The 27,626-nt window shown below is 36.2% G+C and overlaps 4 protein-coding genes and 1 long non-coding RNA gene across 11 annotated transcripts in view; 3 read left to right on the plus strand and 2 right to left on the minus strand.

Annotated features, from left to right (window-relative positions):
- ftz-f1 (ftz transcription factor 1) overlaps positions 1-14,218 on the plus strand; it is a 37,431-nt gene extending 23,213 nt beyond the window's left edge. For 3 of the 6 annotated variants that reach the window (XM_089260447.1, XM_089260446.1, XM_089260448.1), the window contains exons 3-10: positions 3,351-3,863; positions 7,665-7,882; positions 7,943-8,295; positions 10,565-10,621; positions 10,705-10,903; positions 11,934-12,192; positions 12,242-12,357; positions 12,478-14,218. In XM_089260447.1, the coding sequence (XP_089116573.1) occupies positions 3,351-3,863; positions 7,665-7,882; positions 7,943-8,295; positions 10,565-10,621; positions 10,705-10,903; positions 11,934-12,192; positions 12,242-12,357; positions 12,478-12,627 (1,865 nt within the window). In that variant the 3' untranslated portion in view covers positions 12,628-14,218. Of the gene's footprint in view, positions 1-2,569; positions 3,864-7,664; positions 7,883-7,942; positions 8,296-10,564; positions 10,622-10,704; positions 10,904-11,933; positions 12,193-12,241; positions 12,358-12,477 lie in introns of those variants that run through there. The other 3 variants (XM_089260449.1, XM_089260451.1, XM_089260450.1) reach the window with 3 other exon arrangements.
- Positions 1-27,626, plus strand: part of LOC149091566 (uncharacterized) — an 87,713-nt gene that overhangs the window by 47,211 nt on the left and 12,876 nt on the right. The gene's annotated exons all lie outside the window — the stretch shown is intronic.
- Positions 14,961-16,417, minus strand: Atg3 (Autophagy-related protein 3). Its single transcript, XM_018099746.3, has 4 exons — positions 16,227-16,417; positions 15,978-16,113; positions 15,730-15,920; positions 14,961-15,677 (listed from the first exon to the last, which is right to left on the minus strand). The coding sequence occupies exons 1-4, from the start codon at positions 16,296-16,298 to the stop codon at positions 15,072-15,074; spliced, it is 1,005 nt and encodes a 334-aa protein (XP_017955235.1). The 5' UTR covers positions 16,299-16,417; the 3' UTR covers positions 14,961-15,071.
- Nufip (nuclear FMR1 interacting protein 1) lies at positions 18,605-20,152 on the plus strand. Of its 2 annotated transcripts, none has more exons than XM_089260506.1 (3): positions 18,605-18,871; positions 18,929-19,200; positions 19,252-20,152. In XM_089260506.1, the coding sequence occupies exons 1-3, from the start codon at positions 18,683-18,685 to the stop codon at positions 20,129-20,131; spliced, it is 1,341 nt and encodes a 446-aa protein (XP_089116632.1). In that variant the 5' UTR covers positions 18,605-18,682; the 3' UTR covers positions 20,132-20,152. The 2 variants fall into 2 exon arrangements, with proteins under 2 accessions (XP_089116632.1, XP_089116633.1); XM_089260507.1 differs by having other exon boundaries at positions 18,623-18,856.
- MED11 (mediator complex subunit 11) lies at positions 20,188-20,987 on the minus strand. The gene is made up of 2 exons (XM_018099768.3): positions 20,767-20,987; positions 20,188-20,706 (listed from the first exon to the last, which is right to left on the minus strand). Exons 1-2 carry the CDS (start codon positions 20,843-20,845, stop codon positions 20,249-20,251), a joined length of 537 nt encoding a protein of 178 aa, XP_017955257.1. The 5' UTR covers positions 20,846-20,987; the 3' UTR covers positions 20,188-20,248.

Below are 27,626 nucleotides of genomic sequence, written 5' to 3' on the forward strand. Positions count from 1 at the left end.
ATTGCGAATTAGATCAGATATTCGACTTAACAATGTACAAATTATAGCGATTCGGCAGTCGAGTAATTTTTATTCGTTGCATAGAGAGAAGAATGGAAAAATATATTTACAGGAGGAACGAACAAAACTGTAAAACTGGTTTTAGATTTCTGAAATTTAAATGTGGTTGTATTCATATAACTGTATGCTGTCTGATTAATAGAAAACGCGTTGATTGTCATTACTTGCCTTGACCATATGGGTTCATGAAGCGGAGTTCAGGAAGCGGAAGGCACTGACTGATCCTGATCTGTGCGCTTTCAATCATAGCTTACATCTGTTCAAAGCACACAGGGCTACTATCTATAGGTCAATTTAAGAATTTTTCTGAAGTTTTCAATAGTCTGTCCGTCGATATATATGTATATATATATATAATAATATGACGTTGAAGCCTGGTTTGGATCATTTGCTTTACATTTTCGTCTTGGTCTCTGTCGTCCCTTAGTTCCAATTCATTGGTTAAGGAATTGAGAAAACGAGTGAAAGTTTTGTTTTAATGCTCCTCTCAACATCTGTGCCATCTTATGTAATTTAAATTTTTGTAAGCCCAGTAAAACCAATTTAAATCAAGGAAAAGGAATTCAACGTAAATGCTTCATATAAATTGTACATTATAATTATTAAAGCTATGTATCTGTCTAGTTTAATAAAATCGACACATGACCTTGAATTATTTACATGTACTTTTGATATGGGAGAGAACTTAGTCATTATTATTCTCGTTGACCGTATGCAGTAAAATTGATAGTTGATTTCCTTTTTTATGTCTTTAGGTTTTATTTATATAAACATTGCGATTTTAAAATAATGTAATGTAATGTAATTAACATACCACCCACACACTTCCCTATATCCACCCCCTCACCCTTACCTTTGTAAAAGACGTATTTCAAATACTAGAGATATATAGACATATACCCACTATGATGTTATAATCACGATCTGAACGTTTTATGGGCACAGTCCATCAACAAAAAAAAGTTATTAAGCAATATGCAGCCAATGCGTGTTTCTTGTGTAAGCAGAATTCCAATTCTTGGAAGGGTTCAGGGGATATCGTAGTCGAGCAGTCTCGACTAGAGCTTTCTTACTTGTTATAATATGTAAAGCTAAGCATTGCTATATACGAAAGAATGAGTCGGCGTTGTCCACAGTGGCCCAAAAGCTATGTAAAAAAGTTTCACTTTCGCTTTCAGCACAGTTTGAAGTTTAACGCAGTAGTATTAACAACAACATCAATAGCAACAATAGCAGCAACAGTAACAACAACAAAACAAAACGCAGAAAAAAGCAGCAAAAAGGGGGGCACTAAGTCAAGCCAAGCGAAGCAAAGTAAGAGAGCAAGCATATAGAAATGAGAGCGTGAGCGAGCTTATTGAAAGTGAAACTGGCTCCCACTTGTTCACATACACACAAGACATACACAAGTGGCGCATACGTAATACCACGATGTGGATGATGAGAGCGAGAGTAAAACGCTGCTTGCGCCAACTACGCTTTCGCTGCTGGCGTCAACTGAGCGGCAGCAGTGGCAACAGTGGCAGCAGCAGCTCTCTAGTGTATGGCGAGTATCCTCGCCGTATGCTTGAGTTTAGTCAATCGAGATACGTTGTTGATGTTGGTCGTGTTTTTCGCATAGCAAAATAACCTTCATATAAGCAAAATTACAATTTACATACATACACAAATATATATACATATATATATATATATATATATATATATATATATATATAATATAGTATAGGTTACATATGCCATACAACAACAAGAAATGTGAAACAAATATGTGTGTGTATTTGCGCCCGTGTGTGTATGTCGTCTGAAAGCAAGAAAATTATTGCGCTTCTATGTGACCTAAATGACAGCACAACGTTGAATTCAACCATTTTTAACCTATCAATATATCAACACAAAAATAATAATAAATAAATAAATATCAGAATATATAATAAAACGAAACGCGAAAATATAGCATACTCTCCTTTACCACTTTCTATGACATTTTACTACACCGACAGTGGGAACAGCCCAAGGATTATGTTCTCTCTGCTCTGGTGTGTTGTATACTGTTCGCTAAGAAAGTAAAGTAGCTGTGAGAGTAATGCAAAAATTTTGCTGTTTAAAAAATGCAATGCAACAGTGAAGAAACAAGTACAGAAATGGGTGTTACGGTGTTGCCCAAAGAACTTAGTGTTCACTGAAAAGCGAAAAAAATACTACAAAATACACAAAAAAAGCAAAAGAAAAAAATCAGCAAATTAATATATGATAAAGCCCTACCTCCGAACTAGACAAATATAATTTTATGGATCTGTGTTTAAGTGCAAATATATATATATGTATATATCTATATATATCTGCATACTCGGCTCGTGACAGTACCTCTATGTGTTAAAACACGTTAGTTAAAATTAATTAATAGGAGCTCCCACAAAATACACAAACCGCGAGATCTATTCAAAAATAATAATAAATAATTATCGATTAACCAAATAAAAAAATGAACCAGTTTATTCAAAATTATTAAAATTTCAAAACTTAAGAAAAATTAAAAAAGTAATAAAATTTATATTTAACTAAAAAGCATATAATAATAATAAAAAATATATATATAAAGTAGAAAAATGAATCAAGTGTTAAATGCAAGGCCTAGACCACCGAATGTTAACTGCAACAACAAAAATAATATTATCAATATACAAATAAAGTACAAATAATACAAATTCAAAAGAGATCGTTAATCTAGAGATTGTAGAAAAGCAAAATACTTTTGTTTGTTATAGCCGTCCAACCAACGCAACAAGCGGACAAGTTTGAGCAACAGCTCGGTCCATAACTGAAACTTAATGAAATGTTATTAGAAATGGATCCCCAACAGGCGACAGTACAGTTCATATCATCGCTGAATCTGTCCCCGTTTAGCATGCAACTTGATCAGCAGCCGGCGAGTCCCGTGCAAAGCAACACCAACAACAATAACAGCAGCAGCAGCGGCAACAACAACAACAACAACAATAATAATAATAATAATAATAATAATAATAATAATAATAATAGGAACAACGATAACGGTACAAATCCTTTAAGCAATTCCGATAACGATTACAGCGCCTATACGCTGCAGTTGGGCAATCATCATCAGCAGCAACAGCAGCACCTCAATACGCAACAGCAGCAACAACATTACCAACAGCAACCACAACAGAATATTGCCAGCAACAATGCGAATAGTGCAGCGAACCAATTCAATGCCTCCTCTTATTCGTATATATACAATTTCGATTCACAGTATATATTTCCGACAGGCTATCAGGAAACCAATTCATCCCATTCGCAGCAAAGTGGCAACGGCACAGGCGTAGCATCTGGCAACTCTGGCCAGCTGTTGAACGGTGGCAGCAACAGCTCTGCCGGCAACGGATATATGTTGCTTCCACCTGGTGGCACCTCAGCTGTACATATGACCGGCAATGTCGGTAGCACTGGAGCAGCAGGTGGAAGTGGTAGTGTCGCTTCCACAGGTGGTGTTGGCGTTGGCCATCATGGAGGAACTAGCGCCACCTCTGGCGGAGGCGAAGCCATAGACTTCAAGCACTTGTTCGAGGAACTATGCCCTGTCTGCGGCGATAAGGTGAGCGGCTATCACTACGGCCTGCTCACCTGCGAGTCCTGTAAGGGCTTCTTCAAGCGGACGGTGCAAAACAAAAAGGTGTACACATGCGTCGCCGAACGCTCCTGCCACATCGACAAAACGCAGCGCAAGCGCTGTCCATACTGCCGATTCCAAAAGTGCCTCGAAGTGGGCATGAAACTCGAAGGTAAGCGAATACAAAAATTTTATAAAATCTCTTACATTATCCTACATTTAATATTGTACCCATATCTCTGGACTAGTTAGTTAGGTTAGTTACAAATGTTTTACTATCCGAATCTATGGAGCTATATAGACGAATTCGAAACTTTTCGAATTGCAGAATAAAGATGTTTGTACCCCATCCCATCCTGGCGTATATACCCTTTAATGATTATCAAATAAAATTCATAATCGACGAAGGTTGATTAGAAAATGGAATTTATATAAAGTTCAACAAAGCAGGAATTATGAAGTATGTGCATATATACGAGATTTCGAAATGTAAGATCGACAGATATGCCAGATATTCCTCTGAATACCTTGCAAACTTTAATATCCTATGGAATGATGAACATTTTGAAGATGAAAATAAATTGTATTATTTTCGACAATCTTTAGGAAACAGAACTTAAGCAATTAAAATAATATCCGGCACTAGTATTGATATATTATATGGATCAAAGACGTCGAATTCCCGAATTCTTGTGCCCCTTTTGAAGAAGCCTGTAGGACTTTTAGGGATACAGTTGTCATATTCTCTATTATTTCAAAGTAATTGTATTGTTTTTAGTTCCTTAAAAAAAAAAAAATTTTACATTTAAGCAATTAATAAAGTGGCCAAGCATATAGCAGTTGGACAGACGAGAAGTAGAAATGAAACACAATTGGCAACAAATGGTATATAAAACATAACATAATATTGTGTGGAAAGTTTTTTGGAGATTGATAAAATGTCATAAGCATAGAGAGTTATTTTACTGAGTTTTTAAAATTAATTTTTCAATGTTATATCAATCTTTTTTTACATCAATCGATTTATTATCATTCTATTGTACTGAAAAGATTCGATTTCCGATACTTGCTCAATAGTGAATTAGGCTACGCACAGAAAAAAAAAACTATATATATATTATATTTAATTTTTTGAGTCAAAAGTTGGTTTGATTGCCTTCTCTGCTTGAAATCACAGAGTGTCTGAGAGGCAGAGAGGCGCTCACTCGCTCTCACACATACATTTAGCTAATAAGTATATTTGTAAAGTATACATGTGTGTAGTTAGCCATATCGCCATCTCCTTCGTGCGCTTCTGTTTTTGGGTTATAGTGCCATCTCTTGCGCTCATGACCTAGATTCCGAAGCGAGTATGTATGCGTGCACGTGATATATATAAACTCGTATTTGTGTTTGTGCAATCAATGCAACATGTAGACAGCGCTCCGCTGCAGTGCGCTGCTCGGCATTGTATTTGACGCTGGCGTCGCTGCCAACGCTGCGCACGTTTCATGTTTTTGTATACTTTTATATTCATTCACGATGTATTGGCTTTGTGCAATGCTCGTCTTGTCTATTTCGCCGCTATGAAAACCATGGATTTTAAATTCTGAATTCAACACTTGAAGCTTTGAGTAAATACTCGTGTTGGCAAGCCAAGATCAAACGAATATATGAGATACATTTAACACGATTATATATTATATTATTTGCATATATAATTTTTATAAGTATATCCATGGTTCATACTAATTGAATCATGTTGGCTCGTTCAGTCCCCTGAACGCGTCTAGACGTTGGTATATGTTGTAATCAGATGACGCTTTTGTCAACAGGTGTAGTGGTATTGAGCTGCTTCATGCGTATTCAACTCTTCACAGAAATAAATATGTACATACATATGTATGTATACCTTTTATATTTTTGGCTTTTGTTCAATGTACGTGAAGACTGATAAATGAGAGCAAGTAGATGACTAGTTGCAAAGTCAATGAAGTGTAATTACATTAATAGTATAAATTGTTGTAATATGCCTGTGATTTAGAAATAAATATTAATATTCAAATCATTTCTATACATCCTATCGAGTTATTTGCTTATACTCAATATTCGCGTTGCCTGTTACAATCTATTATATTAATCCACTATGGGTCCAGAGCTTGTCTAGAGCCGACTTTGCACAGAAATCGCTGAAAGAATAACATCACATCTACTTGGAACACACAATGCTGTAGTTTTACGATTGTTTATGTCGCCTGTTAGTAATAGTTCTTAATTTGACAATAAGATGAGATTCCTTATTACGAATTACCACGAAATTTCATTTTTATCATTAAAATACCCATAACGGAAACCCGTACAAGCTTGTATATATATTTGTATGTATTAATACTCCAATCGCAAGCACATAAACGAAATTATTTAGATACCTAAATGTATAGCGAAAACAATTCTGTGCTGGTGTAATCTCAATATAAATTCGCTTGGCCTAAGATGGGTCGGCCTTTGTAAACACGCGCCCACAAATAAAAATACAAGCCCACACACACAAACAGTAAATAAATCCAACGAGCAATGGCAGTGATGGTATAAGTGAGAGGCATGCATAGGAATAGGGAGAAGAGAGAGTAAGAGTTTCAATCGACAACGGCAACAACAACGCGCATGTTGCCCCAGTTTCACAAAACTGTCCTTGACCTACTCCATTCAGCAAAATTGTCTATTGCGGTAGCTGCCTGAGTGCCAGTGGCTATGTCTGTGTATTTATATGTATGTGCGTGTGAAAGACTTGGCGAGTAAATGCCGTAATAGAAAGCTTTTCGAGTTGTCATGCCATGGCGGGCCTTAGCAGCCTATGAAAATATAATAAGCGAGAGCGCACAAAATGTACTCTCCCGCACTCGGTGTTTATGGCCATGTGACGTTGTGCTGCGCTCTGCTCTCTCGTCAGTGAGTTTGTTATGCATTCGTTATATATGTATGTAGATGTGGACTTATGTGTATACATACCTACATATATTTGTTACGTATACCCACTCGCGTTGATTATTTGTAAACAATACGCTTGACCTAAATTACAGTTACTTGTTTTGAGGAAAAACAAAAACTACTGCAATTTTTTTGCAGCACTTCATTTGAAATGCATATTTTACTTATTGTATATACATATGCCAGTTCGCGCTTATGCTCATACATTAAAATAAAGATGATTTCAACTTAAATTTTTGTAAGACCATTTCTGTTGATTATAATATTTTCAACCATTTGTACATATAACCACATATTGGCGTATCGATCGATCTGTAAAACGGACGAAGAATAATAATAATAATAATAATAATAATAATAATAATAATAATAATAATAATAATAATAATAATAATAATATAATAATAATAATATAATAATAATAATAATAATAATAATAATAATAATAATAATAAGAATAATAATAATAATAATAATAATAATAATAATAATAATAATAATAATAATAATAATAATAATAATAATAATAATAATAATAATAATAATAATAATAATAATAATAATAATAATAATAATACAAACTTGTGTAAGGAATAGTATATTGGTTACATATTCTTCCACTAGGAAGGATATACAAAATGTAAATTTTTCATCCGAGAACTTAGAAAACCCATGAATAAAATATTTACAAAGCACGAATCTGCTTTATTCTTATTTATTATTTTTATTATTATTATAATTATTTTTATTATTATTTTTACACATTTATATTATATAAAGCTGTTGCATAGCGATTTAGAAATAAATAGTCTCTTCACCCGGACTATTGGTGCTAGAGGCTGAAAGATAAGATCAATTTAATATAGTTGATGGGCGTGGTATGCCGAAGCCATCCATTTGGATTATGAATGATTATTATTAAAATGTTTTTTTTTTTTTTTTTCGGTATTAATGCTTTAATTATCACACATTATTCATATCATTTGTTGTACTCTAATCTCTGTAGCGGTTCGAGCAGATCGTATGCGCGGAGGCCGTAACAAATTTGGGCCCATGTACAAAAGGGATCGCGCGCGCAAGCTTCAGGTGATGCGACAGCGGCAACTGGCTCTGCAGGCGCTGCGGAGCTCTATAGGTTCAGATATTAAGCCAACGCCACTCTCCCCTGGCTATCAGCAAGCATATCCAAATATGAATATTAAGCAAGAAATTCAAATACCTCAGGTGAGTGCAAAGATTAGAGTGAATTTGGCGACAGAATACACCTATTGATACATATACTAGGTATCCTCACTCACGCAATCGCCGGACTCATCACCTAGTCCCATAGCCATTGCTTTGGGCCAGGTGAGTGCGGGCGCTGGCGGTGTGATAGCCACGCCCCAAAATATAGGCAATTTGAGTGGCGGCAGCTCGCTAGGCAATGGCAACAGCAACACCAACAACAATAGCGCAGGAAGTGCTGGCGGGGGCAGTGGGGGTGGTAACAATGCTGGTAGCGGAAGCAGCGCCAGCAACAGCAACAACATCCCCGATGGCCTACAACGTAACGGAAACAGTGGCAATAGCAACAGTAACAGCAGCTGCCATGAAGCCGGGAATGGATCTCTGCAAAACACAGCTGAATCGAAATTGTGGTATTTATTTATCATTGACAGCCTTATTTTTGACCCTACCAGCCCCTTAAATACCGACCCAAGCCAATTAATTTCATACAAGGACAAATTTGTTGACGAATTATTTTTACTTTTTATACCCTGAACCCATTAAAAATGATAAATCAGGGTATAATGGTTTTGTTAAAAGTATGTAACAGGCAGAAGGAGGCGTGGCAGACCCCACAAAGTATATATATTCTTGATCAGGGCGACGAGCTGAGTCGATTTAGCCCTGTCCGTCTGTCTGTCTGTCCGTCCGCCCGTCCGTCTGTCCGTCCGTATGTATGAACGCGTCGATCTCAGTAGATAAAAGAGCTTGAAATTTTTTTTTCTTAAGCCCGTGTATATAACGCGCATATCAAGTTTATCACTAAAAATCGATAACTGCTTTCGATATATTATTATCGATTAAAAACCTTATCGAAAGCCGGTTATTTAATTATATCTTCTACACCTTTGGGGCTAGTGCTTCCAAATTTTAAATATAGACTTATGTGTATTTTATATCATTTCGATTTTTGTTATAACATACCCCCATCCCTATGTCCACCACCTGACCGACACCTTTGTAAAAGTGAAATTAAAAATTAAATTATGCAACATATAGTTTCGTATAATACTACCCGCACTGCAGCGCAGCCCAAGCGCAGTCGTTGCTTTCTGCGCAGTCAGCAGAGCTCGCTTTTATACGTGCGTGTGTATGTATGTCTGCCTAAAAGAAGTGCAGAATGATTAGAATAACAGATTGGGTTCGGGGTATGTCCTAGTCGAGCAGTCTCGACTAGAGTCTTACTTGTTATTTTTTAACAATATATATTTTGATGCTCTGAACCTATTTTTAATGTGAAATCAGGGTATAACGGGTTTCTTAAATGTATATGAAAAGCATACGGAGGCGTGACAGACCCCATAAAGTATATTTATATTGATCAGGGCGACGAGCTGAGTCTATTTGGCGATGTCCGTCTGATAGATTTTTATTATAACAACTCCACCATATACACCTCTCACCCTTCAATAAAATACATATGAGTCTACATTTAAAAGTTAGGGACTCTACCTCTAAAGGTGTGGGAGATATAAATTGATAGCTGATTTTCGAAAAGGTTTTTATAAAATAATGGAATTTTTGAAGATAAACTCGATACCGATAACCGCGCTATATATACGGACATTTAAACAAAATTCAAGTCTCTAGCTCTAATATCTTCTGAGATCGAAGCGTTCAAACATACGGACAGAGGGACAGATGGACGGGCAGATGACTTGTCACCGTAAAAAAATATTTACTTTATGGGGTCTTTACATAGATTAAAAAAATAAGTAAGAAAGCTCTAGTCGAGACTGCTCGACTACGAGATCCCCTGAACCCTACAAGCAACTGATATTTCAATAATCGTTAGCACACACATACGCACACACACACACGCATGCAAACAAATACACGCACACACATACATATACAAACAAACACACGCGCACACACACACTCACATACATACATACATATACATACATATACAGCCGATTGCGCTTAGGCTGCGCTGCAGTATTGGCGATATTATGAGAACTTATTTGTTGAATAATTTAATTTCTAGACGTACGATCGTAATGAAACTTTCAGAACGTAATCATAATGTTTAAATGTATGTGTATACCGAATACTTGTATACAAGTCTCTAGTATTTGATATACGACTTTTACAAAGATGAGGGTGAGGGGGTGGATTTAGGGGTGGGGGGTAAATTTGAACAAAAACCGAAATTGTATAAAATGAATCTTAATATACATTTTAAATTTGGAGACTCTAGCTTAAAAGATGTAGGAGATATAATTATTTAAGTGATCTTCGATAAGGTTTTTTATCGATAAAAAAATTGTTTTTTAGTGATAAACTCGATATGCGCGCGATATATACGGACATTTTAAAAAAAAAGTTGAAGTCTCTAGCTCTTATATCTTCTGAAATCGACGCGTTCAAACATACGGGCGGACGGACGGACGGACAGACAGACGGACAGGGCTAAATCGACTCAGCTCGTCGCCCTGATCAAGAATATATATACTTTGTGGGGTCTGCCACGCCTCCTTCTGCCTGTTACATACATTTCAACAAAATCATTATACCCTGATTTCCCATTTTCAATGGGGTCAGGTTATAAAAAACAACTTTTTTTTAGGAATATAACCAATTTATAAAAATAATGCAAACTTTATATCTATGATTCTTTCTATTTTTAAATTAAAGCTTTGATTCTGGCACACATCCATCGAGCACGGGGGACGCCGTCATAGAACCCCTGAGGTGAGCGGAAACTGAAGGGAAATCTGTTTTGATACCACCTTTAGTAACAATCCTGTTGTTTGCATTTGCTTCCATTTTTGCAGGGTCTCGCCAATGATACGAGAGTTTGTGCAATCGATCGATGATCGAGAATGGCAGACTCAACTTTTTGCGCTACTGCAAAAGCAGACGTATAACCAAGTTGAAGTTGATCTCTTTGAATTGATGTGCAAAGTGCTGGATCAAAACCTTTTCTCACAGGTGGATTGGGCAAGGAATACGGTATTCTTTAAGGACCTAAAGGTACTTCACGCATAAAATTCTAGGTTTTAGGTATATTCATCGACTTACAACCAAAAAACTCGCCAGTCTCTGCAGCCATTAATGGTTACAACCAGTTTTTAAACTAGGGGCCAAGTCTCTGAATTGTTATGTAAAACCGAAGAAACACAAAAACAAATAGCAAAAAAAAAAAAAAAACGAAAACTCAGCAGCGGCAGCGACAGACTAAGAGATAGAAACAGAGGCAGCGGCAACGACAGCGGACCGACTGCAACTGTGATGTCGTGTACCTAAATCTGCATTGAATTTCGATTTCATTCGGCGTCTGACCTACTTAGCAACCAAAGCTGAACCAGTCAAAGACTCAACGTCGACGTTGCTTGTCGGTGACGCAACTAAGCGTCGCCACTCTCACATAACTGCAAAGAGCAGAGAGTTAGTGAGAGGAGAAGAGAAAGCGAGAGCAGAAGAATTGAGCGCGTGTTGAAATCAAGTTTTGTGTAGTAAAAAAATAGTCTGAGTAATTCGCCAATATGTATATATTTTTAATGATCGGAGTGGCATAATTATTTGGAGATTGATCGGAGTGCTTCGATCTTAAAACCACTATCCATTATTAACAAGTAAGAAAGCTCTAGTCACGACGGCTCGACTACGAGATCCCCTGAACCCTTCGAAAAACTGATATTTTAATAGTTATTCGCACATGCACACGTGCACACACACAGGCATACGCATGGGCGCATAAACATTAGCTGTGGGCTTGCTATGCGAACTTAATTGCTTAATAACTTTTATTGTATAGGCCACCCATCTTCATGAAACTTTCAGGTTATGATTAGAACATGCATATGCATGAAATACGCATTTTAAAAAGTGATGGAGAGGGGTGGGGGTAAAATTTTACAAAAATCTAAATTCTATTCACATATAAAATTTGGCGACTAGCTTTAAAGATGTATAACCTAATTTCCCATTTTAATGGGCTCAAGGTATTAAATCAAAATATATTTTAATTTGACTTTATTTTAATTTTCTTAACTTTTTGTAGGTGGACGATCAGATGAAGCTGCTACAGCATTCTTGGTCGGACATGCTTGTACTGGATCATCTGCATCATCGCATACACAACGGTTTGCCGGATGAAACACAACTTAATAACGGACAAGTTTTTAACTTAATGAGCCTTGGTCTGCTAGGAGTGCCACAGTTGGGCGACTACTTTAATGAGTTGCAAAACAAGCTGCAGGACCTGAAGTTTGATATGGGCGACTATGTGTGCATGAAATTCTTAATACTTTTAAATCCAGGTGATTATTTGTTAGAAACCCGCGTTCAATGTAAGAAAATTAAATATAGGAATATTATTTTTAGATGTACGTGGAATTGTGAATAAAAAGACCGTTGTGGAGGGACACGAGAATGTTCAGGCTGCTTTACTAGATTATACACTTACGTGTTACCCCTCAGTAAATGTAAGTAAACTTAAGAGCATTAGAATAAGGCAAAATAGGTTTTCTTACAATAAATTGGGCATAAGATCTTTGGAGGTCTGATTTCATCAATGCGGTTTAATTTTGTTTAAACTATTTCAGGACAAATTTAGGAGGCTTTTGAATATACTACCGGAAATTCATGCCATGGCCGCGCGCGGTGAAGAACATCTATACTCAAAACATTGTGCAGGCAGCGCACCAACGCAGACGCTTCTCATGGAGATGCTGCATGCTAAACGAAAGGGGTGAACTCAAAACATGCAATGGATGCATGAAAACAAAATAAATAAATGTAAAAAATATACTTATATAATTTCGGAAGACAAGTGTGTATATAACAGAAACCAAGGCAAACAAGCGCAAAGTTAAGAAGATCGGGAAAAAAGGGTTATATTGATTGCTATGCGAAAAAATCATCATCACTACCACCAACTACCACATACACATATTTGTTGACTAAATGTTAAATATTATTATTATTTGTATGACTAGTTTTAACCTTATTTTAATTAATTAATGTCTTAATATAATTTGTGCTTATTTTTAGTCATGTGTACTAAAAACAGAGATATCATCAGCAACATTATGGAAGTGCAAAAATACCTTTATTTAAAAGGTAAACGGCGCATTGATAATGTTATTTTACATATACATATATATAAATCCGTCTTTAAATGTCTTTCCTGTAATTATTCGCACCAATTGTCTTATAAAGTATTTGCATATATGTTAAACAAAATTCTAACAAATAATGTAATAAAAACATAAGTATATTTTTTCATAAGTTTAAAGTTTAAGAAACTATGCAAAGAACTACCTGCAGCAAAGGAAAAAACAATCTGGAAAAAGAAAAGATAATAATAATAAATAAAAACCAGAGCATGAACTCTCTTTAAAACATCAACATTGATTATATATTATATTTAAGTGAACTTAAAATAAGTTTATATACAATTTTTTTAATTATAATTTTATTGTTTTAATGTTAAACATTTAAATGCGTTTATATTTAAATTCCCTCAGAAGCCTTTTGTATTTGATTATTTTTGAGAAACAAAAATTGAATGATTTAAAGAGAGGATTTGCCTATGCAATTATCGGTTAGACGATGCACTTTTAAAAACAGTTTGTATAAAATGATTCTGAATACAAATCCGATTCTATTGGAGAATATAACTTTGCGCATTTGAAAATTATTGGTGGAGGCCATAATTGAAATTGTATAAGTTTCTTATCTTTCAATACATTACAAGCCGTGATACAAATTTAGAACATTCTCACTCAAAGGTATTTGAAACTCTTGAAGGGATTTTAAAAAGTTTAATAAATAATATAGAAAACAAATTGCAAGTCAATGTAAACAAAAAGTCTAGGCACTCATAACCGGATATTTTCAGTAGGCAGGTAGACACAAATTGCTGGTCGCCTGGGACCGTGTAAAATCTTTTTTTTTTTTTTTAATATATAATATATTGCAAGAGGCAGCATTAAGCATTAAAAATTGGCTATTTCTCCTGCCTACTTTATTTTTACTAAGAGGCCTGCCTTATGACTTAATATTGCGCTTAAACTAACTGTACCTTATAAAATTAACAAAAAATACCCAAAACAAACGAAACCCTAAATTGCAATACAAATACAATTTTATATTTTTAGGACAGCATGTAATTACAAATTGTTGAAAAACTTATATTCGCTGGAACTGAAGGCAAATGGCAGAAAAATAATGTAACAAATTGTGGTAGGCCTATATATACTAACCGTTTAAATAAATATTTACGTTTTAGATGATGTAAAATTTCTTTATTTATTGTGAGGTCGATAAAAGCAAATGAGAAAATATGAGAAATAACATTTGTAATAGTAATTTAATGGGCAAAGTTTGATTAATAATAAGGTTTAGAGAACCTAATAATAGTCACTATAAGTGGCGGCAACAGGCTTTTTAAATAGAAGCGTTAATTAATCAAATTAATATCTATGTATATTTCAAGTATGTATATATATATATATATATATATATATATATATATATATATATATATATATATATATATATATATATATATATATATATATATATATATATATATATATATATATATTTTAAGTATGGGGCATACTATGAGTTTCTGCATGAAGTAAAAATGTGTAATGTCTTATTATATAGGCAGTTGCATTAGGCATGTTTATTGTGAATTTAATTACGATGTGAACCTGTTATTGCAAATGAAAAGTGATTTTAATTTATAAGATATATATTACATAATAAAAAGATAGAAGTATATATAAAGTAATAATAGGGTTGGGAAAAAATATATATATATGAAAGAAATACCACATTAAAGCTTGTACGTTTTAAGCTATACATATACATATATTGCAACTTCACATACACACCCACAGTTGTAAGCTTAATATCCGTTGAAGCTCGTAGACAGCGTAAAGCAAATCATTTAACTAAACTGTATAATAATTGTTTATTACTATGTTAATATAAAAATGTCATCTCAAAAACGAGCAACCAACCAATAAACAAAAATGTAATAAATCGTAAATATAAAAACAATTTGAGCTCTGTATTTATAATGAACCGTTATAGTCGGGGTATGCCGTATCAGATTTTATTTGTATATACTTTATATATAATTAATTTTTATATTGCCGTCTGATTAAACTTAAAATCTAGCTGTTTAGGACATATTAAAATTTTGCGTAAAGTCATATTCAATAGTTGGTATGACAGTTTGCACGAATTTCAGAAATATAATTAAATATAAATGCACCCCAAGCTGGCCACCGCCTTCCTCAACCGTCTGAATTATCTTCTTCATAATATCTGCGTGTCGGCAAGGATGCACCGATGCCATATTGGGCCCAGGTAAATGGGGATGCGATTCCATTGTTACAGTCTTTTTAGCATGATCCTGTGAAACATCCTCGTACATTTGTTCAACGGTTAACGGCTTACGCTGCTCATCGTAGCCGACCACCCATAGCCTTGGCGTTTGATAGTATTTATCATATGTGATGTGCAGATCGTATGTACGTGTGCGCAATACGGAATCTGCGCTATTGGTAGTCTCGCTTGCATTCACGACTGAAGCCAAATTACTAGGATTAGTTTCGATATCTTGTTTGCGAGTGGTGGTGGCTACAGCAGGATCGACAAGTTCAAGCATGCCACTTTCCTCAAATGTATCCATGTCAATGGCCTCATCATCGTCCTCATTATCATCATCAGTGGTCACCACTCTTAATGGCGATCTCTTACCATTTTCTATTGTGAACATTTCGTCCTAATGGAAGAATAAATGTATTCAACTTTTACTATTAGCAATACACTCAAACCTTGCTCTCATCTAACGTCAGCTCGCATATTTTATCATCGAGTTGACTTGTGCCGTCATCGTTTAATTGATGTGTCTCTACCCAGCCACCGTCACCAGACTCTTCCTCAACCAGTGTCTCCTCTCCTACATATTCCATTTGCTTGCAACGGCGATAACATGCCACATTGCGTGTAATAAGAAATTGTTTATCTGTATTTCAGTCAGTTGTGTTTTAACATACTTTAAGACGCATACTCGGTTACTCACCCTTTGGTAAATATGTCTTTGTTTTGCTTTCATCGCCTGCCGCCCACTGCCAAGTAGGGCAATGGTGAACTAAGTGATCACCTGCTGCAACGAATTCCTCCGGAGTTAGTACACCAGTTTCTCGAAATTTTGACTCCTGATAAGAAATCAAGTAATGTATATGTTATGTTAATATTAATATATATTACATTACATACATTAGGTATGTGCATATGTTTCAACTTTAAGGAGCTTGAGTCAGCTACTTGCCTTTAAAACTGGCGTTAGATATTCAGCCACATTTAGCGCTGTTCCTTTTACTGTGTTAAGTACGCTTTGCATGTTTATTTATTTATATATTAAACTGTATTTAGATTTGCCAGACGTTAATGAGACGCATTTATGAATAATTTCTTAATTGCCAATTTCGTTTTGGTTTCAATGCTTGCACGCTGTGCAACACTGTAATGCAATCGAACCGGATGACAGTGATTATCAGTGACAGTGACTATCGATTTTTGAATTTTATTTATATAAAGAAAAAAAAACACAAATAAATAAATGAATCGATGGCTCTTACCCTATTAGGTAGCAAACAAAATTTGTTAAATAAATAATTGGTAACAACCAAGGTCAATATATGCCAATTTAACATGTAGTTAATATATAAGATTATTATAATATCGATACGGCACAAGATATTTCGTATTTAAAAACATGCGCCTGTGATATCCGAAACTGCGACTTTTAGTAACCATTTGTTACCTCGACATAAGAGCTAGCTGCGTTGCCGAAATTTGTTCAGCAAAAGTAGCTAAGCCAAGGGCTGAAAATAGCTAAAACCACTGACCAAAGAACACATGGACAAGACATGTGGAACAAACTTTTTCAACGCCGAAAAAATGTGCATAAGAGACTGGTCAACTTCGTATTTGCTCGGCTAAGTCTCTTAAGACTCGAGCAGTGAAAATACAGCACGACAAAGCCAGAAGCTCGGATGTGCGCTATTTGTCTTACTCTCTCTCACTCTACCGCTCTCTTCTTCTCTCCTCTCTCTCTGTCTCTATGGTCAGTCAAATCATCCAACTCAGCAGAGCACAAAAATTGAAATTTGTTCGCGACGATCGCATCTCTCCTTTTGAGTGAAGGGTATACCAAAATATTAGAAGCGTTTTCCATGCTTATACAAAATCTTATCGTTTTCATGATTATTTCTATGAAGGTTATGAAGCGCATAAAGAATATATGCATGCACATACACAATTTCAGTCCCTCGTTAAGTGCATGCCTGAGTACGCAATTCTTGTTGCCTGTGCCAAAATTTGCCCTTGGTCAGTCTTGTGAAGTGAGCATGTATGTACGGGATAGGAAGATAATTGTCTCTCCATTTAATAGTTTGTAAATTGTAGACTGACTGTTAAATGGACCTTTATGAATTAATCAGTTGCTTGGGCAATAATGAGTACAGTTTGAGTATAATATGACATGTGTATTTTATGTTCCATTGGAAGTTTTTATAGTCAGCAACCCGATATATTCCAAAACATTTAATAAATATATTAAATCAGACATTTATAAGCATTATTAGCGATAACAATATATAAATCTGCGTACATGTGTATCTATGCTCATACATGGTCCATTTGTGTGAAGTGGATATGACAGTAAGACCGACCAACGCCAAATTTCTAGCCTTACAATCTGCACAGGCAGCAAGAGTTGCGTACTCAGGCACACAAATAGTCATGTTACATGTTACATGTAGGGTATACTCTTCACAAAGATTGTAAGACATGGATTCTTGCTGCGAAGAAATTTCAATTTTTGTGAGCTGCTGCTTGTGCTCACATGCATACATATATATGCACATTTGAGAGAGCAGAGAGCAACGAAAAAGAGAGAGCAAGGGAAACATTGAGTATAAAGGCATCTTTTGTTCAACAGTCGACCATCTCGGTTTTGCGAAGAGCTTAACGCTACTTGTCCGGTCTATTTGTTAGTATTTGGAGCTAAAGGCTGTTTTAAAATTTTTGTAGTAATCGGCCCTAAAAAAGCCAGATCTAGCTACAAAATAGTTGATTCGGCAACATTGGCTACGAAACCATCGATGGACGGTTCCATCAATATTAGCCCTTTTTATAAAAATAAGTTAGTTTTATAATATAAACAAATTTAAATAAAGCTCTTTTATTGTTATACTTCTCTTTGTATTTATATAAAGATTAAACATAAAAAAAATCCAAAAAAATGTATAGAACTTATAGAAATGTAATTCATTAAATTTCGGAAGTAAAGCTCTTTTATTGTTATACTTCTCTTTGTATTTGTTTAAAAATAAAAAATAAAAAATCTAAACAGATTTATAGAACTTATAAAAATGTAATTCATTAAATTTCGTTCAGAGATCCCTTTCTAACACGTAATATAAATCAACATAATTATCTTAAAGCTATACATATAAAATTTACTTAGCCAGAGATCCACTTCCTTTCCATTTGACTTATCATTTTTATCAACGGAAAAAATATAAGTATTCTGTTAATAGAAAATTTCTTTGGTTAGTGTTTTTTTTTTGTTCCTCACATTAAAAGGACGATACATCAATGTAGATAAAAGTCCATCGATATATCATAGAAATTAGAATTCATCGATATAGTCGATGGATGCATCGATTGGTTCCCAGCTCTATTGTATATTGAGATTGTGAATTGGAAATATTAATTGTAATGGAACGAAAATTCCTGTTGCCCTCCCCGAATTTCGATAAAACGTTTAATAAACCAAATAAGACTAATTTGCATTATCTAACACCATCTGGCATGACGCTACTTTCACGTGAAAAACAGCCACCTCCGATGTATGGAGCGCACGGAAGTACAGTGGCTCCAAAATATTTCCAAGTAGGGAAAACACAAGTAATACAAATATGTTAACGTGAATTGGGAATATAACCATGTATTTATTTATTCAAGAGTATTAGCCTTACAAAAATCACATCAAATCACTCTCCGCCTCGGACCGAATACTGTGGAAACTGTAAGATGGAGCTGGCCACAGCGCAAGATATGCGTCGTCATTTAAACCAGCATCAAACCTGTCCCGCTGAGGAATGCAGATTTACAGCTCTATCATTCGTTATGGAAGGACATATTGAGGCAAACCACATAACGGGTTTGTACAAAACTGTAAAAAAAGTATGGACCCCTCAGAATATTGCTGCCTGGCGCGCCGAACGATGCAAGAGGTTTGTAAAGACGTTTAAATAAGTTACAATTATTGAGATTTTATTTTACAGATTTCCAACGGTAGCTAGCGTAAAAATAGCCAAACAGGCTATAGAACAGCGCTTAAAACGAGGCGAACGCCTTGAGGCATCTAAAAGGCGCTTTGGGATATTAAATGACAGACGAAGCATGCGCTTGCACCCAATCAATAAGAAACGGAAATCTGTTAAGGAAAGTAAAAAACTCAGATGCATGAATACTTCGGAAGGACAATCAGACCGTCAGAAAGGGCCAATGAAAGTAATGGAGGACACTACTGTACAAGATCCAAGCAATTCGTGTTTAATTGATGTGCCAATTTTTCGTGGGACTAGTAACATGATTGATTACAAGCATATAACGCTTAAATCCAAAAACGAGGTTGATAATGCATTAAGCAACATGTTGCGAATGTACGATACGGACAATGAGAGCGAAATTGAGGCATCATATGATGTAAATGATTTGGCTCACTTTACTTTTGTAGGATACAAGAATACTGTAGATAACCATGATGATACTTCAGATCATACCGAGCTTACATATTCAGTCACGCATTTCACAGAAAATATTAACAAAGATAAATTCACTATAGGTTTAAGCTCTTCCGATGAAGGACCTGATGACGTACCCATTGAACGAAACAAAGAACCCTTTTCGATAGTACAACAGGTTCAAACAAGACCGATAGTCATCAGAAACTTTAAATCAATTAATAAAAACAATAGAAAGCATCCTTCTCCAAAGGCTTGCATTACACGCATTACTGGCTTGAATTACACGCGTGCGCGTCAATTGAACAAATCGAACACAATGCTCTCTAAGCTATTAGAGAGTGAAATACGACACGAACGAAATGTTCTTTTGCAATGTGTGCGTTATGTGTGTGAAAAAAACTTTTTTGATTTATAAAAAGTTTTCGACTCAAGAAAATATCAAAAGCACTGAATAAAGAAAACTAACAATAATAAAATATAATTTAATTTTAATCCATGTAGAAAATGTTATTGGCAGAGCCTAAATTTGCAATTAGCTCGCGGACATACTACCGCCGCTATCAGTGGCTACTCCACTAACACTGGAAGTATTGCCAATGCCTGCACCACTGACGTCTGTAGATCCTGAACTACCACCTGTCGCCTGCTGTTGGGCTGCGGCGGCTGCGGCCTGTTGCTGTGCAGCTGCATGTTCTTGTTGGCGCTTCTGTTGCTGTTGTCTAGCTGCATGGGAGTGTTTGGCCTTGGTCTCTTCCAATTCACGTACACGAGAGCGCGCATGTTGAATACGATGCCAAGCCATTTGTAAGACTTTAGCGGAGGCATATCCAGATCCTTCGTGTGGTTGACCGGTAGAAACTTGTGTGAGATAGTTGATTTGCTCCGAGAGTTTAGACTCAACACTAGACAAACTCTTCAAAAATTGCTGAGATTGTGTCTCGGCACTTTTCTGAGAAGTCTTCTCCTTACCCAGCTCTTGCAACGCCTGACCTAAATGTTACTTATTATTGTTGACTGCAGTAACAAATGCACATTTGCAATAATGCTAACCTGCACTCTGCATGCAGAGTATTATATCTTTTTCAATTTCATCAAGTGCATGTATTTTGTCCAGCGGATTCATGTTCATGATTATATTTTTTTAAGGTGATCCTGACTTAAAGTTTTTTTTTAATTTTATTTGTTTTGTAAAGAAAATGAAGATACTGTTTTTCTTAGAATAATTGTTTGAGTACTAGCTGTTCACCAAAAAGGTATTGCTGTAAAGATGTCGATTGAGCTATCGATCTATCGACTTTTTATATTTTAGTCCATATCGATTGTTTTTGTTTACTATCGATAGCGATGAAATCGTGCGTTGCACCACTAACCAGAGAACACATAGACCGGATACGTAAGGTAAAGTGTTTTGCACACTTTTTTTTTGACATTACGGTATACTCTTCACCAGGGGTGTCATTTTAGCTTTTTTTTCCCGTCAGATCCGGCTTTATTTGAAGTCCCAATGCGGGAAAAACGGCGGGTTGCGGGAATTCTGGCATTAAAAAAATTAATGTAGCTCTATTTTAGCTTTATTTAATTTTCACGATTTATTTTGCTTTTTATCTTTCTCAACACTAAAAATCATGAATACAAGGTTTGTGTTTTCCTGCGTTGAGAATACTAGTTGAGAAATGTCGAAGGTATACAAGCAAAGTGTTCGCGATGTGTGGCTACAGGCTGAGGAGTTTAAAGATTGGCTACGGAAAGACCTAACAGATTCCACCAGGGCGTACTGCAGCTACTGCAAGTGCGGTCTTACTGCAAAGTTGTGCGTCAAATTGCTTATAAAAAAAATTTACCAATGTATAAATGATGAGAAGGTATATCTAAATATAAAAACCTCGTCGTGTTTGTCTGTAGTTATTGATTCCCCTTTTGTATTATCACTTTTAAATCGCTGCAGTTATTATAATCGTGTAATTATTTGTGGTTTATTTACATATCAATTTGTTTTCAAAAAGGCTCCTCTTAAAATTCCATGAGTGTCGGATACACGATAGCTCTCAATTGAATTCGCAGTGACTAGAATTTTGGAACAGTGGCATGAGCAACACTTCATTTTGGTATTGCTGGTGCCCAAGAAAAATGTTTATAAGCTCAACACCTCAGCGAATTATTTAAGGAATTATTTAACATTAACGTGAATTTAAAATCATTTTTAATTTTATTATTATGTTTAAAAGAATTTTGTATTATCATTGTCAAGTCATTGGAAACCAATTTAAAACAAATGAATTTAACTAAGAAAATTATGTTTTTAAGCCTAGCTTTTATTTTGGCTTAATTTTTCTTAAATTTAGCTTCTTTTAGCTTCTTTTTTTTTGCAAATCTGGCTCTATCACTAACCAGAGAACACATAGACCGGACACGTAGTGTAAAGTATTTTGCACACTTATTTTCGAGGGTAATCTCCCAGTCAACTTCGTATTTGCTCGGCTCATCACTTTTAGGGGTCGGACTACAAAAATATGCGAGAGCACAATCATTTCGCTTTATGCGCTCGACCGAGATGGTCGATGGTTGAACAAAAGATCCCTCTGCGCTCAATGTTTCCCTTGCTCTCTCTCTCTCTCGATGCTCTTTGCTCTCTCAAATGTGTATATGTGTGTATGCATGTGAGCACAAGCAGCAGCTCTGAGCTGCCAGCTCACGAAAATTGAAATTTCTTCGCAGCAAGAACCCATGCCTTCCCTTCTGTGTGAAGAGTATACCGAACTTATCAAACCGTTTGCCAAGCTCGTACAAAATATGTATATGTGTTTTCGATTTTATTTGTGGAAAGGGTATGAAAGCGTTGGTGCTCATAGTGAAAATGCTTTCGCGACGAGCGTGCACGCACACACTCTCCCTTGCTACATGTACTATGAGCATTTGTGTGCCTGTGTGCGAAGCTCTTGCTGCCAGTAGCAATTTTAAATCCCAGCATTTGCATTTGGTCGATCTTGTGAAGTGCTCACATACATACATACGTACATATGTATGTACATATATACATTTGATTGTGTGTACGCATGGGCTGCGATGCTTACAATTATGGGAGATCACTTGTAGAAGCATTTCTATGCCTATGTGATTTCATATGTGCGTGTGTGTATGGGCATGTGTGCTTGGGAGATGAACATTGGCGTGTGCCTGCCTCAACTTAGAATGATGTGAACGATTTTGGGCTTATGTAGCTTTATTGACTAGCTAAAGCGACAAGTGCATGTGTGTAGTATATTGACTGGCGAGTAACTCGCGCTTATATTTAAGCACCTGATTTCATTTCAATGAATGCATTTTTAAAAAATATGTAATACCTGATTAAGTTCATTAAGCTAATGGAAAGCAATCCCTTGCACCTGTTATTATATATACATGCATGCAAGTAAAAAAACTTATACGCTGTATTGACAAGTGCATATCAAGTATTAAAAAAAATGCATTCATTGAAATGAAATCAGGTGCTTAAATATAAGCGCGAGTTACTCGCCAGTCAATATACTACACACATGCACTTGTCGCTTTAGCTAGTCAATAAAGCTACATAAGCCCAAAATCGTTCACATCATTCTAAGTTGAGGCAGGCACACGCCAATGTTCATCTCCCAAGCACACATGCCCATACACACACGCACATATGAAATCACATAGGCATAGAAATGCTTCTACAAGTGATCTCCCATAATTGTAAGCATCGCAGCCCATGCGTACACACAATCAAATGTATATATGTACATACATATGTACGTATGTATGTATGTGAGCACTTCACAAGATCGACCAAATGCAAATGCTGGGATTTAAAATTGCTACTGGCAGCAAGAGCTTCGCACACAGGCACACAAATGCTCATAGTACATGTAGCAAGGGAGAGTGTGTGCGTGCACGCTCGTCGCGAAAGCATTTTCACTATGAGCACCAACGCTTTCATACCCTTTCCACAAATAAAATCGAAAACACATATACATATTTTGTACGAGCTTGGCAAACGGTTTGATAAGTTCGGTATACTCTTCACACAGAAGGGAAGGCATGGGTTCTTGCTGCGAAGAAATTTCAATTTTCGTGAGCTGGCAGCTCAGAGCTGCTGCTTGTGCTCACATGCATACACACATATACACATTTGAGAGAGCAAAGAGCATCGAGAGAGAGAGAGAGCAAGGGAAACATTGAGCGCAGAGGGATCTTTTGTTCAACCATCGACCATCTCGGTCGAGCGCATAAAGCGAAATGATTGTGCTCTCGCATATTTTTGTAGTCCGACCCCTAAAAGTGATGAGCCGAGCAAATACGAAGTTGACTGGGAGATTACCCTCGAAAATAAGTGTGCAAAATACTTTACACTACGTGTCCGGTCTATGTGTTCTCTGGTTAGTGGCTCTATTTCCTCGAAAAATTATGACAGCACTGCTCTTCACACAGAAGGGAAGACATGGGTTCTAGCTGCGAAGAAATTTCAATACATACATATACATAGTTGAGAGAGCAAAGAGCACCGAAAGAGAGAGAGAGCAAGGGAAACATTGAGCTCAGAGGGATCTTTTGTTCAACCATCGACCATCTCGGTCGAGCGCATGAAGCTAAATTATTGTACTCTCGAATATTTTAGTAGCCTGAACCTAAAAGTGAGGAGCCGAGCAAATACGAAGCTGTGTGGGTCGTAATGTCAAAAAAAAAAGTGTGCAAAACACTTTACACTACGTGTCGGGTCTATGTGTTCTCTGGTTAGTGGTTGTAGTCCCGCTTTATACATATTTATTTGCCATTATGAATGTGCTAGTGTAGGAAACGATTCTTAGTGAAAATTTCTTACTGCCTGTGGTATATTGTAAGTGTGTATGTTCATAATACGTGAGCATTGGCGTGTGCCTGCCACGGGCTTTTAATTGTGCGAGCGATTTGGATTAAATTTGCAAAGGGGAGTGCTAAACGACCTTTTAATTAAATTTGTTTTTATTGATTTGTTTTTATATATATAGATATTTTAAATGTTATGTTTTATATTTTTTATATATTTATTAAGTTAATGAAATAATATTAAACGAATTCCTATTTTAAACAATTGTTTTTATGAATTGATGACTTCGATAGGCAAGCACACAATCATATACATATGTATACAAAATAAAAGGTGCTTAAATACAAGCGCGCCTTTTCAATTCGAACCCTAATTCGGTCAATTCTAAGTTGAGGTAGGCACACGCTAAAGTTCATGTCTCATGCATACACATGCACATACACACACGCACATGTAAAGGCTCCAGGCATATGTACAAATGCTTCTACAAGTGATCTCCCATAATTGTTAGCTTCACAGCCCATGCGTACATACACTCAAGTGCACACGTATGTACATACATATGTATGCGAGCACTCCTCAAGATCGACCAAATTCAAATGCTAGGGCCTAAAATTGCTACAGGCAGCAAGGCCGTCGCACGCACACAGGCAAACTAATGCTCATACATGTAGGAAGGGACTGTGGTGTGCGTGTGCACGCTCGTCGCGAAAACTTTTTCATTAGGACCACCAAAGCTTTCATACATTATTTGTGAGAATAATAACGAAAACGCAAATATTTTGTACAAGGTTGTCAAACGGTTTGAAGAGTTAGGTATACTCTTCACACAGAAGGAATGAAACGGCAGTCGAACGCGAAAAATTTCAATTTTTGTGAGCTGCTGTTTGTGCTCACATGCATACATATTTGAGAGACAGAGATCGATCACAGAGGCTTCTTTTTTCAACATTTGACCGTCTCGGTCGAGCGCATGAAGCGGAATGATTGTGCACCCGTGTATTTTCGTAGCTTGAACCTAAAAGTGAAAGTGAATTTCATAAATAATTGATTACAAATGGAAATATAGAAACGATTTAGTAATGTACTATTTTTTATTTAAATTTATTAGAATAATTTATTTTGTAATATTACGTTTTTATTTATATAATTACTAGCTGGCCCGGCAAACGTTGCATTGCCCTATCCATTATTTCTAGGTAAAAAATTGTTGAAAGCTATGTTGTTGAATTGAATTCGATTAAACTCAAAGGGCATATCTGTTGGGATCATCGAAATCCTAGGAATAAGAACTTCCTCATTTTTAAATTTTCCTTTGAGTATCGACGCGTGAATCACATTGCTCATCAGTTTTCTTATCACCAAACGCGTTCCATTGCACAGTTTTGGTTGGTTTAAATTTCTAAGCATGATAACTACCGAGCCAACCTTCAGTTGTAATGTATGTGCGGTGGTAAACCAGGCACATGCAAGGAGTTCAAAAATTCAGTTGGATAATTAGTGGCTTCTTCTTCGTTTGTTACACAGTCGATAGGTTTGAATGAATACAGAGTACCAACGATTTTATTTTGAATTATAAGATAAAGGTCATTCACATCTTCATTTTTAGCCGCCAAAATCGCTTGCTCACTTAACCATTTAGTATTTTTGTGGAAAGCAATGACATTCGGAAATACTTTGTTGATAAGCTCATCTTTTAATGAGAAGCACGAATTAAGGCCCTTCTTTGCTGGGTACTAACGCAACACCTTTCTCGAGCGATTTCTCGTTCTTCGTCAGAAAATTGACTCGCGATATTCCGTTGCCTAATTGCATCATGGGTCCGCCGGGAAAGATTAGATCTTCTAGGACGCGGCATTTTTCTTAATAGTAATACTGAATATGCCCTCGCACAAAACCACATAAAGCAATCGAGAAATATAAATATAAATAATTTACAAAAATTTATGTTTGAGACAAACAAACTTTAAAAAAAAAAAACGCTAATATGAATTTCTAACTTATTTGCGACACTACTTTAATTAGGAAACTGACACTAATCATGACGGACTTATCAGTATGGATGAATTCATGCAACAGACCTCAAAGGAAAAGTTTCAAAAAGACCCTGAGTGGAAGACCATTGATCAACAGCCTCAATTTACTCATGAGGAGTATTTGGAGTTTGAGCGACGACGCCAGGAAGAAGTACAACACATGATTGCTCAAGGTCAACTACCCCCACATCCCAACATGCCGCAGGGCTACTACATAGGGCCGCCGCCAGCATCATTTCAGGCACCTGCGCAAGGTGCTCAATTGCACTATCAGCAACCAAATCAATTACTTAAGCAGCAAGAGCAACAGTATCATCATCAACAGCAGCAGTACGCCCAGCAGCAGCCCCAACAGCATGGCGAGTCGCAGCCCTCTCCAGCTTATCAGCATCCACAGCCGCAGCCGCACATCTATCAACAACCAAGCCAGCAGCAGCAGCCACAGCCTACTTGTGCAAAAACAGCAGCCTCAAGACAAGTTGGCTCATGACCAGTCCACACAACAGCAAGGATCCCAACAACAAAATGAACAACATTAAACAAATCATTCCAATATTGTATATTCCGCAAAGCAAAACTCTAATTTAAATTTTCGGTGATTGAAAAAACAACATACATATTTATGTATTTCATTCTAAAATTATCTGTTGAGTACAGCATTTTTCTAGCATAATAGTTTTGTGTATGCTTTTCATACATATATACTTGTAAATAATTTAAATAATATAAGTTGATGAATAAAACTAAATGGATTTCTTTTATACCGATGGGTAATAGGAGTAAAAGATAACAAGAAGGCTCTAGGTCTAGTCTCTCGCGAGACTGCTATACTAGGAGGTACCGTGAACCCTCCAAGCTGATATTCTTATTTTGCCATTTTTTATGCACACATACACATGCAAACGCACGACGACGTACCCAACGATGTTTGCGACCATCAATGATGCCGATGTTTTCCAAGGCAAACAACGATGTTTGTGCTCATTGGGATATGATTCAAAATTCTTTAAATTATTGATTTATGTGTAAGTTATGTTAAGTTATTACTAAGA

The sequence above is a fragment of the Drosophila navojoa genome, chromosome 4, assembly GCF_054131105.1.
Source record: "Drosophila navojoa isolate 15081-1374.11 chromosome 4, UAZ_NAV_1.0, whole genome shotgun sequence".
NCBI classification, from domain to species: domain Eukaryota; kingdom Metazoa; phylum Arthropoda; class Insecta; order Diptera; family Drosophilidae; genus Drosophila; species Drosophila navojoa.